This window comes from Montipora capricornis, chromosome 2, assembly GCF_036669925.1.
Source record: "Montipora capricornis isolate CH-2021 chromosome 2, ASM3666992v2, whole genome shotgun sequence".
NCBI lineage: Eukaryota > Metazoa > Cnidaria > Anthozoa > Scleractinia > Acroporidae > Montipora > Montipora capricornis.
In genome coordinates this window covers 33,482,244-33,497,243 of record NC_090884.1, presented here as the reverse complement: position 1 = coordinate 33,497,243, position 15,000 = coordinate 33,482,244, and the positions used below count along the sequence as shown (strand labels likewise).

At 42.7% G+C, this 15,000-nt stretch overlaps 1 protein-coding gene across 6 annotated transcripts in view; it reads right to left on the bottom strand.

Annotated features, from left to right (window-relative positions):
• Positions 1 to 15,000, bottom strand: part of LOC138019347 (TNF receptor-associated factor 2-like) — a 46,169-nt gene that overhangs the window by 19,432 nt on the left and 11,737 nt on the right. For all 6 annotated transcript variants that reach the window (XM_068866135.1, XM_068866143.1, XM_068866106.1 and 3 more), the window contains exons 6-8: positions 6,452 to 6,529; positions 955 to 1,044; positions 165 to 614 (exon numbers count right to left, since the gene is read on the bottom strand). In XM_068866135.1, the coding sequence (XP_068722236.1) occupies positions 165 to 614; positions 955 to 1,044; positions 6,452 to 6,529 (618 nt within the window). The remainder of the gene's footprint in view (positions 1 to 164; positions 615 to 954; positions 1,045 to 6,451; positions 6,530 to 15,000) is intronic.

Here is a 15,000-nt window from a genome sequence, read left to right as displayed (position 1 = left end):
ATGTCAATCAAGGATGTTTTGGAACTGCAAATTTCGGTAGTGCGACCAAGAAAAAAAAATTGAAAGTTGAAAACTGTCTGCCAAAAATACGCTTAGTGCGACCCGGCCCTTACCCAAGTACCTTTTTCGTGAAAGAAACATACACGTTTCTGTGTGTCACATACCTCAAGTTTGACGTTTTCCAACTCGCGTCCCGTTTCACCAATCAAAAACTCCATATTATTATTTGCATTTTCCGCGTTCGTTAGTCGTCTAGGAACATCGCCTGGCAACGGAAGAGACTGCAGAGATGAGTGCATGGGTGCCATTACCGGGCCATTTCGGGATATAAGTGTCCCTTCCAGTAAATTAACTCTTCGGTCGTGATCGTGTAGCTTTTGTCTCAGATCTGTTGTTTCATTCATAACTGTATCTATTCGTGATATTGCATTAGAAATGAACGTTTCTGAATTGGTTATCCACTCATCAGAGATACCTCCACCATATGCACCCGTCAGTGGAGTTAGCTGGGTCCTCACCTGCTTCTCCAGACGAAGGACAAAACTTAATAGAAGGTTCAGATGAAGAACGGAACACAACTGATTGTGCTTGCTTGCCTCAGATTGCTTCATTTTCTGTAAATTACGTTAACAGCTTATTAAGCAATTCAGTCTATATATCAGAGAAATTAGAAGGAAGAACGAAATCAGAATAACACCATATCTTGTTTAATCGCTTGCATCCCCTTACTTAACACAGACAACCACTTAGACTAAATGAATCCCTGAATTTGTTAAAGGCATTAGGGGCCCTTCCCCTCAACAAAAGATTATTAAAGCTCATTGGAAATCTCCACTTCTTTTTATTCAAATTGATATGTGGCCGAGCAGAAAATTAAGCTTCCAGTGATTGGAAAAAGGAAAGTCAAAACGGAAAAAGAATATAAATTTTCGTCAAAAGTCGTGACGTACCAACCTGTTTAACTTCACATCCGATTTGCTCAAATCTGCAGCCTTTCTCAACTGCTTCGCAGTCACCATTGTTGGGGTTCACGTGATTTTCCATCTATGCGAGACATAATTCGTTTCAGTTTAAAGTTACATAATTACAACACGCTCAACATAGAAACGTATTGAACGCCCTAACTGCCTTGACAATATGATACTTCTATTTGATGCTCTGGTTACTATATGCGTTGGTTTTCTTCTCAAATTCGGTATTTACTTCATCATATTGGTACCCTGCGAGCAGAGTCTCTTTCGATCTTCCTAGATAAGTCGGGAAGAGGAAAGTAGACTGCTCGCCGCCTCCACATTCTTTGATTTGCCGCTCATCCAAAGAACTGGATCAGTCAGTCCAGTTTCGACTTGTCACACCTGTTTTTTTAATTTTTGCGCATGATCAATCGCCACGCATTATCAATATTTTGAAATTTACAACAGCGTGGCAATTTTAGAATTCCCATGAGTTTTTCCTATGTGTCGGTTACCGAAACTAGTCTGATAGAAACCTATAAATTTTTCAGTAAAAAAAATGAAATGGCATTTTAAGAGTATGGACTATCTTGAGTTTCCAATGAAATGATTCCTTGATTGTCGTTGTTTGCCGGAGTTGTTGGAAAATATCCCGTTTTCGTTTTGTGGTTTTGTGGCTACTGGTCACGTGTGACTGACACCGAATACACTTAAATTTTTAACGCATGCTTAATGCGAAATGTGGAGGCTGCTTTTTCCACGATACGAGGTGCTTACATTGATTTACCTTAATAGCAAATATCTTAATACTCTCGCTTCTCATATTTGCAGTTTGTACTGATTTGATTTTAGATGATATTTACTTCTTTGTATACTTTGTTCTCTAATGTATTGTCTGTAAAACACAACAGAATACTGTAGCCATTTCTACTTGTTCTCTCTTTTATACACGTGTAACCACTGCTCGCCTCGACTTGCTTTTGCTAACTGTGAGAGATGTATATTGATCATGTACTATATTATAATGCAATTCTACAATAGATTTAATTCTAATTCTATTTTTAATAAAACTGACTTATCTTGTACGGCTTAAAAAGTTGTTATAACGATAACAAGGTCAAAAACATTCAAATTCAAAACGGAGGTCCGGAGTTAACTAGAGGCCACGAGGGGCATCCTGCAGTTTAACGTTGTGATCATCAGGGTGCACTTCGTTAATGGTTTAAAATTTAAAATAAGTTCAAACGAACCTGTAAAGTGACATGTGGAAACATCTTTTTAAGAAAAGATGTTAAACTTGATTATGACCAACCTTGTTCCCAGGGTTTTTCACCGCCAAAGATAAGGAAAAGCCCTGGGAACGTGGTTGGATCATGACTATTAAACGCCGCAAAAGAAATAGGCCCTTTGCATGATTATGTCACGTGACCTTGTAAATTATAAAATGTGGTTGTGGTAGACAATAGATGCTAGAAATGGAAAGAGCGAGATGAAATTAGCAAAAATGTCAATTTTGAGGCCACTGGCGTTAAGTGCGCGATTTTAGAGCGCTTTGGGAGCGTGAGTTTGAAAAATGTAAAAGAATTGTGTGCTGGATGCAGGAGGGAGGGGTAACTGTATTGTTTTCCAGTGACGTTTCTTAACCCACTCCTCATGCCAGTGTGACGTTACGTAGCCACGGGCGAAAGTTCGGGTCGCTTGAGTGGAACGCCATCGAATCAACACCACCAGAGGTCAAGAAGAATCAAGAAAGACAAAACCTTACGATGATCACGCTATTGCTCACTAATTGCATTGTAAGTGTGTGACCTTCTTTGTCTGTTTTAATAGAATATGATAGACCTTTGGGAGTTAAAATGTTAGTTATTGTTGGATTTGTGTGGTGGATTAAGCGGCGGCACCGCCATCAATCACGTTTTCTATCTGCACTAGGTAACGAACAGCCTCCAGAATAGAATCTTTTAATCACTGAACATAGACGTGTCAATTACATATATATTTTTGTCGTTTTACTCGGTCGTTGTTCATATCAATCCTTTTGAGCGTGAGGTGTTCGCTGTTTTCTTGATTTGCCTTCAGATTTCTCCTCGGTGTACCACCGTAGTTACTAAAACATGGAACGACCTTAAACCATCTACAACCACCTGAAAAAATCTACAATCATTTACAACCACCTACAACCACCTCAAAAATATCAACAACCACCTACAACTACCTCAACAATGATGGCTGGTTCCTCAAGTCCGAGGATCAATGGGAACGTTGACTCTGACGGCAAACCCTCTGGTGGCTGTGAAGGCCTATCCTTGATCTGCATACTCGTTGAGACCCTGGGCATGGAAATACTTGGGCGGGGGGGCTCCGAAAGGCTGAAGCCTTCCTCTTTCTACGTCTCTCCTTCGCGGTCTCTTTCCTGGTTGTCTCAAATGCTGCCGAGCCTCGCTTTACCAGTGCCCTCCAGCTAACCCTTTCTCTGGCTCTGCTTTCCCAGTCTTTTCCCGGGATTTCGGAAGCGCGAAGCTGTCGCCTCAGCTGATCCTTAAAGCGCTTTCTAGGGGCACCCCTGTCGAGTTTGCCCTGGCACAGTTCCCCATATACGGCTTTGGGCAATCTTGTGCCCTTTATGCGAGACAGGTGACCTGCCCAGCGTAGCTGGCTGGTCAGAAGCATGGCCTCAATGCTGGTAATATTAACTCGCTCCAAGACTTCGTTGTTAGTCACATAGTCCTACCACCGGATGCCCATGATGGACCGGAGGCATCGTTGGTGAAAGCGCGCCAGAAGCTGCACCTGTTTCCGGTACAGAACCCAGGCCTCGCAACCGTAAAGGAGATTGGTGACAACTGCTTCTCTGTAGAACAGGATCTTTTTTGCGAGGCGCAGTGAGTGATTCTTCCATACACGCTTTTGTAGACGGCCAAAGGAGTTGCTAGCTTTCGCTAAGCGGTTGTCCACATCCTAACGCTCCCGAGGTATGTGAAATGCTCAACGGCGTTCATCAAGTTTCCTTCAATACTGATGCTTGGAGGGTGGTAGGTTCCACGCGGAGGTTTCTGGTACAGTCCTTCGGTTTTCTTGAGGCTGATTGTCAGGTCGAAGGCCTTCGCTCCATCTGCAAAGCGGTTGACAACTGCTTGCAGGGCTATTCACTGTGTGCAAGAAGGGCGCAGTCGTCTGCAAAGAGCAGCTCTAGGATCACCTCCTCAAGAGGTTTGGTGTGGGCCATGAGTCTGTGGAGGTTAAAGACACTCCCATTCGTTCGGAACCGTATGTAAATCCCTTCTGTGAGGTCCTCCTTTGCTTCTCTGAGCATCATGCTGAAAAAGATTGCTAAGAGCGTTGGAGCGAGGACACAGCATTGTTTGACGCCGTTGACGATGGGGAAGGGGACGGAAAGGTCGTCACTGTGCTTCACCTGCCCCATCCGACCTACGTGAAACTGTTGCAGTATGTTCAGGAACTTTGGAGGGCAGCCCAATCTTGCAAGGATGTTTGAGAACCCGTTTCGGCTGACCGTATCAAAGTCCTTCGTAAGATCTATGAATGCTGCATAGAGTCCCATGTTTTGCTCCCTGCACTTCTCCTGAATTTAGCGCAGGACGAAGATCATGTCTGTGGTCCCTCGATTAGCTCTGCACCCACACTGACTTTCTGACAGGGTTTCTTCGGCGATTGAAGGGATGAGTCTGTCCAGCTGTACCCTTGCCAAGATTTTCCCCGCAATGGATAGTAGTGTAACGCCTCTGTAGTTGGAACACTCTGATTTCACTCCTTTGTTCTTGTACAGAGAGACTATGACCGCATCGCGAAGATTGTGTGGGACAACTCCACATTCCCAGCATTCCTGGAATAAATCAATCAGTTTTGCAAGGAGAGTGTCACCCCCATACTTGTACACCTCTGCTGGGTTGGTGGTATATCAAGCTCTGTCTTTACTGCTTGCTGGAGAATCTTCCTGATTTCCTCTCGGCTGAACCTGGCGTTTGTCCTCAAACAGGTTCTCAACGTGCTCAGTCCAGCGGTGGAGGATTGATTCCTTGTCAGTGAGGAGGCTATTGCCATCTAACGATCTCAAGGGAGCTTGCACTTGCTGCGTAGTGCCTTGTACAAGGCGCAGGTGTTTCCAGTGTCTGCGTAAGGCTGAGTCTGCTCTGCAAGGGCTAGCCATCACTTGTTCTTCGTTGAAATGACCAAAGAGCAAGAACATCAAGGGGTCTTCGTTTTAGTCCATGGGGTCTCTGGTCTTAGGTCTTCGTTTTAGAAACGATCACGAAGCCTCCGTCACGTACGTACTGCTAAAGGAACCACCTTGAACATTGCGGAAAAATCCAGACCAGGTACATGGTAGTCAAGTAGACCTATAAACCCTAATGAAAACTCGAAAGAATGTCTTTCCCCAAGTCCCCACAACACACACTCGTACATCTAGGATATCTCCTAATTAGATGCACGCCCAATTTTGACATCCAACACGAAGTGTCCCTTAAAGTCTAAGCATTTGCTTCCTATTTTCAACAATAAGGTCCTAAAGGTTAAAGTTGTTTTTAGCTTTGGGTATAAATGCAGCAGTTAATTTTTACTTAAAGAGCAGCATTTGGGGGACATCTTGTGACGTTAATTGTCTGAATACAGAGACAAGAGTAATGAATACTCAGAATACCCAGCCCTAACTCCTCAAAGATTGGTTTCAGAATTGGTGATGATTTCTTAAAGTAAGCAGACCAAACATAAAAGTTGCGAACATAAAATAACGGAAACTAGGGTTCCCTGTGTGGTTGGCCTCGTCTCCAATGATGATAGTGAGGACAATGTCGGACTCATTGCATGGCAGAAACAGTTTACCGCATTCAATGGTTAACAAATATCACCCATATAGAATAAATGAAACTTTGAACAAAGGTAAAACACTGCATATGAGGAGAAAAGCAACGAACATCATTATTAAGAAAGCACCTCATATCATGAATAAAGCACTGAATATAACGATGTAATTAATATAATAAATTTATCATTAAGTATGTCCTTGTAAGCACCACGCACCATTGCAAAACACCTAGTATAGTGAAGAATGTGAAAAAACCGCTACATTTGTACATATAAATAAAACACTAAATGTAATTTTTAAAAGTATCACAAGGTGGTTATCGCGTTCCATAGGAAACGACAAAATCACATTAGGATGGAAATAAACGACTACTGATAACAATAATTTTACAAAATCGAAAGCTAGTACGTTTGCAAATATGGAACCAGGGACATATTGAATGGAAATATACGAAATATGTGGGTGTCATCTACCCGTAAGAAGAAATGTATCGAACGTCCACTCCATTGAGACTTGTGTAAATGTCAGTAGCCGCACTTATTACAAGGTTCGTTTCTTCGTGCATACATTTGCTCTAGGGGTTAGTGAAAGCAAATATTCTCCTCATTATGGGTCCTCAGCCTAGCTTTCATGAGAGTTTAATGAATGATTTCTATGCTATTTGAAACCTTACCTCTCCACGGGGAATTCCTTCCTTTCCACATCCACGACATTGCACCGGAAACATTTTGCAATCCTGTGCTTGGTGACTCTTGAATTTAAGCACAAAGAAAAAACGCTTCATTACACTTCGAAGACGGGAATATTCCGAATTTCATCGATAAAATGCTTAAGTTGTTAATCATATGCCTAGACGTTTTGATCAGCAAGGGACTCCCAACAAGTTACGTTAATTTAAGGGGTAAAAATAACGGCTAGTTCAAGAAGAAGTGCCGTAACAGTTCTTTAGGTGACTCTTTATCCGTCTAAGGTGTGTTTTCAGAAATACATATCGTTTTGTTCCTTGTTTCGTTGATTGGGATTTCTCTATTAGATATATTAGCTTTTAATATGCAAGTAAATATTTGTAATAATGTTTATGCAGGTGTATAGCTACTGTATAAATTTTACATGTGTTTCCATATGTTTAAATTAACAAAGAAAGAAAAGACAAAAAATGAACAAAACAAAATTTTCAAAAAGGCTTACGATTATTTTAGCATTATTCACGCGCAATTTATTTCGTGCCATATCTTGAAACAACCATGGTCGGGTCTTCGCCAGTTAACCAGACAAACACACGGTCGGACACGAAAACCCCTAAAAGGTGCAGGTGGCGAAAATACCGGCAGTTGAAACACCCTGACCCAAGCAGTGGTGGTACATGTACCCTTTTCAAATCAAGTAACAAATTTACCGCTCCAATTGCATAAATGGCAATGTACATCCTAAGCCTCACATTCATGTGAAAAATCCTTTTGTCTAGAAACATAAGCACGAGACTAAGGATGGTTTTAGGGTTAGGGTTAGGGTTAGGGTTAGGGTTAGGGTTAGGGTTAGGGTTTAGGGTTAGGGTTAGGGTTAGGGTTAGGGTTAGGGTTTAGTATTGTTATTCAATTTCGGTGCCATTTATGCAAAGGGCCTATGGTTACTTAAACGAAATAAATACCTCTTACTAACCGAGTTCGAGGTCCGTAGTGTAAGTTACGGACCGAGTTTTTTCCCGTTGATTTATGGCCGAAGCGCTTCTCGCTTGGGCCATAAATCAACGGGAAAAAACGAGGATCCGTAACTTACAGTACGGACCGAGAAAACGAGGTTAGTAGGATATTTATTATATCTCTGAGGTTAACAGAGAAAAGATCTCTCATTTGCTCATTTTGTTCGTTTACCAGCAATTGTACATAACACGATACTTGGCAACAAGAAACAGGGGCGGATTCCTCCCCCCCGCCCCCACCATAGGCCCTCTAGGAAAAATTATTTGTGTCCAGTCTTAAAATAGAAAAACGCCAGTTACATTCGGATTCTTGAAAAGCAGTGAGCTTATTATTATAATTTTTGATATTTGATATGCATTATACATTCTGTTTTTCACACGTGATGCATATCTATCAAGGTAAAATGTATCTGAAACAAGAAAAGCTCTGAAAGTGAACTAATCATTGTCTAAAGTGGAATCACCTGAAGCTGATGCACACTGTACCACTTGAAAAAAGGGGGCTTTCTTATTTGAAATTATTGTAATTTACTACTTGCACAATCCCATGATACACCTCTATTACCCCCCAAAACTTTTGCATAACCATTGTGTGCGATTTCTCCTAGGACATGAAAATGTCCCAAGAGAAGTCGAAAACAATGCCTATGCAGATTTTTGGGGGTTAAAAGAGGTGTATATACGGGAGGCGCGGTGGCCTCATGGTTAGTGCGCTCGACTCCGGATCGAGTGGTCCGGGTTCGGGTCCTGGTCGGGTCCTGGTCGGGGACGTGGTGTTGTGTTCTTGGGCAAGACACTTTACTCTCACGGTGCCTCTCTCCGCCCAGGTGTATAAATGGGTACCGGCGAAGTTAATGCTGGGGGTAACCCTGCGATGGACAAGCATCCCATCCAGGGGGGAGTAGAAATACTCCCAGTCGCTTCATGCTACAGAAACCGGAGATAAGTGCCGGCCTGGTGGGCCTTCTAGGCTCGTGGCAGAATTTACCTTTTACCTTTACCAAAAGAGGTATTGTTTAGCAGAGTTTTATTGGATCTCGTGGAAGCGTTGAACTTTACACTTGAACTTGATCTGAATTTCCGGAACTGAACTAAAATCTCCAACAACAAATACTAACAACAAATGCTAACAACAACGGTTCTTAAATAGGTTTTAACTATGTGGTGTAGAATATTCCTTGTGTCTATTTTAAGCAAATTAATCATGGCATTACTAATACTTATTTTTAGGATTCTAGAACTTTCCATGATCTGTCACTTATAAATATACATCAGCACAATCTAGAACTTTCCAGGAAAACAACAATAATTATGTAACGTTTTATAGAACATTCCAGAACTCTTCAGAATATTTCTCCCCTTCCAAAATGGCCTATAAGGTCATTTTCCTAACTGCACAATAGTATGAACTTCCCGAAACTGATCATTGTAAACAGACAATAGAAATGTTGATGTATTATGCTTTACACTCAAGTGGGCAAAGCTTTACAATAGGTCTCCGTAGAATTGAACCCTTCACTCTAACGTCTGCTGTGCGAACGTGTCCATCAGGTCCAGGAAAGACTTGAACTATCCTTCCCAACGGCCATTTTCCACGCGGTGTATCGGTTGACAACGCCAATACAAGATCGCCTACTTCTAAGTCACGCTTTTCTTTTCCCCATTTCTTTCTTGGGCTCAAGGATGGTAACCATTCTCTTAACCACCTCTTCCAAAACTGACGAACAATTCCTTAAACATGTCGCCACCTCACTCTGGGATTAAATTGCTCAACATCTACAGATTCTGGGTCAAACTGACCTCCAACTTGGTTAAACAAAAAATGGTTTGGTGTGAGTGGTTCCGCATCATCCACATTTGAACTCTGGTAAGTAATAGGTCGACAGTTCATCAGCCCTTCGGCACCCAGAATCGCAGTCATCAGCTCTTCGTCTGTTAGATCTGCCTTATTCATTACACGAAACATGGCTCGCTTGGCTGCTTTGATAAGTATTTCATGCATGCCATTGAAATGCGGTGCTGATGGCAGATTAAATGTCCAAACCACACCTCTGTTCACTGTCAATTCTTGCACTTTCGTCTTGTCAAGGGCGTTCACTAATTCGCGCAATTCTTTTTCGGCTCCTACGAAATTTGTGCCATTATCGGAGATTACTTGAACAGGAAATCCTCTTCGTGAGGTCATTCTGTAGAATGCGTTGAGAAATGAATCTGTGTCCAAACCATATGCCATCTCTAGGTGCACTGCTCTGGTGTTCATGCATGCAAAAAGACATAGATAGCGTTTGAATCCAGCTTTTCCTCTTCCTTTCTTTGTTAGGAATGGACCAGCAAAATCAACTGAAATGTTGGTGAATGCTCGAAGTGACATTTCTGCTCTCACTGCAGGGAGTAGAGCCATAACCTGCAAAGCGGGCTGAACTTTTCTTCCTCGGCAAACCATGCATGCTCTTTCGCAATCACGAATCTCTTCTCGAGCTCCAGGAATCCAAAACCTAGCAGATAACATTGCTAAAACCTGATTTGTCCCTGAGTGATTGCTGTCTTTATGTAGGCGTTCAACGATTAGTTTCGTTACTTGATGCTTTCTTGGAAGGATAATAGGGTGTCGAGCTTCCCAGGAAATATGTTCTGCCAATCGCAAACGGCTCTTTCCATGTAATAGCCCATCATATACTGGCAAAAACTAGCGATAAAAGCGTCCGACGTTTCGGCGACATCTTGGCGCCATTGTCAAGGGAAACTAAATTAAATATGCGATCTCAAGAGTAACTAAGAGTCCAGAGTCATTAAATGTGCATGAGTTAGACAAAGACCTTAGCCCGAATTGAGTCTGATTGTACATTTAAACATGGTCTTAATTGTTTAATGAGTAACATCTCATTAACTAGACAATCGAACTTGTTCTGGCATTTTTTCAACACATTAAAACAATTGTGAAGGTCGCTTGACAATGGCGCCAAGATGTCGCCGGAACGTCGGACGCTTTTATCGCTAGTTTTTGCCAGTATATGTTTGTCTAAATCATTGTTAATTAGAATAGCCCATCACTTCCTAAAATGGGAGAGATTGGTAATATCTTTGATCTTGTAGGTAAAGCTTCTCCTTTGCGAGCTCGTGAGAACTCCTCAGGGTTGGACTCCTGTTGTACTTGACGAAGAACCATAACCTCAACATCATTGATATCCTCTACTGGTAAGGGGCCTTGAAGTTTTGCCACCTTTGAGCTGTTTTGAACAAAACGAACAACGTAGGCCAAAACAAGAAGAAATCTAAATCAGTCTGAAAATCGCTCTGGATCAAGTCTTGTGTCTTTCCACTTCAATTTGGGCATGGCTACTTCTCTTTCAGAAGAGTAAAGAAGTGTGACCCTGTACTTTAGTTTCCCCTCCACGTCATCTGAACAGAAACTGGGCAGGGGCACTTGGGGCCACATTCGCTCTGGCTCACTCAAATACTCAGGACCATTCCACCAGGTCTGGTCGTTGACCAATGCATCTGCTGGCATTCCCCTACTCAATTTGTCGGCAGGATTAACTTTGGTTGGTGCATAGCGCCACTGCGCAGGATCAGTTTTGGTCTGTATTTCCCCAACCCTGTTTGAGACAAATGGCTTGAACTGACGGGAATGTCCACGTACCCAATGCAAAACATCCAAACTGTCAGACCAGAAGACCCACTTATCCTTTGGAAGGCTGAGCGTCTGCCCCTCTGTTTCGGCGATTCGTAAGCCAACAATAGCTGCCATCAGTTCTAGTCGGGGAACACTAATGGATTTCAGCGGTGTAACCTTTGCCTTTGACATTACAAAACGAACTGTTGTACTTCCTGACTGATACTCGTGTCTCAGGTAAGCTACTGCACCATATGCCTCCTGTGATGCATCTGTAAATATATGCAGTTGTGAATCTATGACTTGTTCAGACTTCTTCAGAGCTCTTGGTACCTTGACCCCAGACAAATCTGGAAGCTCTTTAAACCATGTCGATGTTGCCTTGGCAAGATCAACTGGTAGCCTTTGATCCCAGGTTAGGCCAGCAGTCCACATTGCTTGCAATATAATGCAAGCTCTGATGGTAAATGGCGATACTAGTCCCAAGGGGTCAAAAAATGTTGATGTCCGACTCAAAAAGCTTCTCTTTGTCCAGTTAAAACCATCAGGTGATGGGTGCACCACAAAAGTAAACTGATCTGAGTTTGAGTTCCAGGAAATCCCTAGAGTTTTAATGACTGGCAAGACTTGTGCTTCAAGATTTAAATTTGCGATACAATGATCCTTTGGCATCACTTTCAGAACCTCTTCACTGTTTGAGAGCTATTTCGTTGGTGTCATACCAGCTCGCTTCCAAAGCGTAGTGAGATCATGGTGCAGCCTGATAGCTTCTTCAACTGTCTCCACAGAATCTAGGCTGTCGTCCATGTAGGTACTTTTGCATACAGTTTCTGCTGCCCTGGGGAATTCATCAGAGTTTAACTTGGCATTATACTGAGCCACCCATTGAGCCAGATAAGGCGATGCATTGACTCCGAACACGACTCGAGTAAACTCGTACACTTTGGGTGGATCATTCTTGTTCATGTCTCGCCACAGAAATCTATGAACTGATCTGTCAGCTGGCTGCAGATGTACTTGAAAATACATCTCTGTAATGTCGCACACTAGAGCTATTGGTGATCGTCTAAACCTGACTAGAACATTGATGAGATCATTTTGCAATTGGGGCCCTTGGTGGAGAACATCATTTAGTGACACCCCTTTATGCTTGGCCGATGCATCGAATACAGGTCTCACTTTGCTTGTACTCTTGTCTTGTCTGACAACAGGAAAGTGAGAAAGGTACCACACCTTAGTTACTTGTTCCTTCTCAGACTGAACTTCACAAATGTATCCCTTTCTCTCATATCAATTGATTACCTCTTGATAAGCTACTGCTATCTCAGGCTGCTTTGCCAATTTACGCTCTGTACTCTCTAAACGAGTTAAAGCCATGGTGTAGTTGTCTTCGAGGGATGGGGCAACAGATTTCCAGGGCAGTCCCAGCACGTATCCTTCGGAAGTTTGTTCGAGGGTGGCCAGAACAGTTTCGCAGCTTCTTTGTCTTGAGGACGAACCAGTGAACATGATTGAGGTTCCTCAATCCCCCACATCTGCTTAATCAAAGCGTCTAGTTGTCTTTCCTCCCCAATGAAGAATGACATGTGATTAACTTCATTTTCTGAATTTTCCTGGAATAAGCCAACACTTGTCCATCAAAGAGGAGTTAACCTTGCGATGGGTTCACCAGGGTTGCCTTTAACTTCCTTTAATGAGCAATGTAGATCTGACAGGTCCAACCCTATTAACATGTCAATAATGGGACGTCTGCCCAGTGATGGAAACCTTATTCCTTTCAGATGCGACCACTTCTTCTTTTCCACCACCCAGTTTATGGCGCGCATATTACCAGTAACGCGTTTTGTTGTCTGGGCTGCAACCTCTTTTTCACACGACCATCGCAGCTCTCTAGCTCAAATTTAACTGATCGGCTTCTAAGCTGGGCTGTAGTGTCATTCAGGAGTCGGACATTCAATGAAACTGACTCACCTTCCAGCCCTAGGCAATCTGCAACATCCTCATTTACATAAGTTCTAGTACTTCCATCATCCAGCAAAGCATTAACGCGGATTGACTTACTTCCATTCTTCAGAATGACTGGGGCGGTCCTCAATGGAAGATATTCTGTGCTTTTAGAGAGCGAAGCCACAAATGTTTCTGCTCCAGGCTCCCCTTCCATGGAATTACTTGTGAGTGCGAAACTGTCGTTACGGACTATTTCAGATTTTGGTTCTCCCATGGTGTTCTGATTTTTTGAGACGCCCATGGCAATTCTCTTGTGAGCTTGGTTGTGTAGCAAGTGATGGTGGTTGGAACGACATCCATCAATTGAACAAGACCTGCTTCTCCTGCAGGTTGTACTTCTATGATAGCTTGATAAGCAGCAGAAACAAACACGTAGTTCTCTTGCTTTGTCCCACCTTTTTTGCACTGGTAAGGCTTTAAATTGGCTACACTGCCACAGACCATGCTCCTTTGAGCAGAGCTTACATCTTTCAGGAACGTTTTTATTCTTAACTGACACTTGGGAGACTGCCAATGTGCGGCCTCCAGAGAGGGCTCTTGTCTTCTGTTGTCCCAATCCTTTGACTGTCTCTAATGCAAGCATCCAGCTTTCAGCTTCATCATTGACAAAGTCATGCAAGTTTTTAACGTTGCCCTTTAAATGTTTCTCCCTTAACCAATCCTGGTACTTCACTATCAACTGCTCATTTAGCTTTCGGAGGAGTGAGACATACAGTGAACCTGCCCCTAATTCACCGTCTTGTCCAGCATCACATAACTTCACAATGAGTGTATCTAATAACTCTGCAAAATGTTCAAGGTCATTTGCATTTCCCTCACGTACTCCACGAAACTTGTCCAGTTCTTCTAGCCTCATTGTGAGTTCTCTTCTCTTTCCGCCATACTTTCGCACTAGTCTTGCTATAGCTACATCATATGCAGCAGCAGAATAACCCAGATTCTGAATAGTGCACAGCGCCTCTCCCTCAAGACAACTGTACAATCTCAGCAGTTTTTGCTCTGGTGGTACCTTGTTGTGTCTCCCTATTATCTGATGGAACCCAGCATACCATGCCTCAAATGATCGCTTGTCTCCCTTGAACTTTGGTATTGGTACTCTTGTTAGACCTTTGAATGGATCTGCATCATTTGAAGCTGAACTTGTTTGACGGGCTCCTTGTTCTGCACTCACTAACGTTAAAGGAACAGTCTCGATATTGGCAGCAGTTGATACCTTTGTAGTTGAACTCTTGAATTCTTCCGATCTCCTCCCTTGACCAAAGGCTGGCTGTGTTTTTCTGTCAATGTTTGGGGTCATCCCTCCAGATTGTTCAGGTAAGGGCTCTGTTTGACTCAACTGAATTGGCATTTCAGGGGGATAACCCTTAGTAGTTGTGAGCTTGTGGTAAATATCCTTCTGTTGTTGTCCAATATCTGCTATGGAATTCTCCAACTGTGAGATCAATTTTTCTATTTGTTGATCCAAACCAGTTCGAGAGGGCTTTCTTTCTTTCAAGATCCTCGGTTCATTCTCATAGTGACGTGCATGCTGACGTGCTTGTTCATTTCGAAGAACTTCCTCATATTCATTGACCAATTGAGTTGTTGCCTGAACAAGAGAACTCACTTGAGTAAATTCACCTTGCAATCTTGCTTGTTTATCAACTTCTTTGTACACTTCCCACTGTTCATGTAAATCATTACAAATTTCTCTAACCTCCTGGAACGCATCTAACATCTTGTTGTATAACAGCTTCACTTTCTTTTCGTCAATACTCTTGTCCTCAATTCCACTGATGAGTTCATCTCTCATGTCGTAAATAAAACTTCGCAACTTGTTCTTCTGAATTCGTAAGCCACTCATCTCGTTGAACCTCGCTCTGCTACCAATGTTTAGCAGAGTTTTATTGCATCTCGTGGAAGC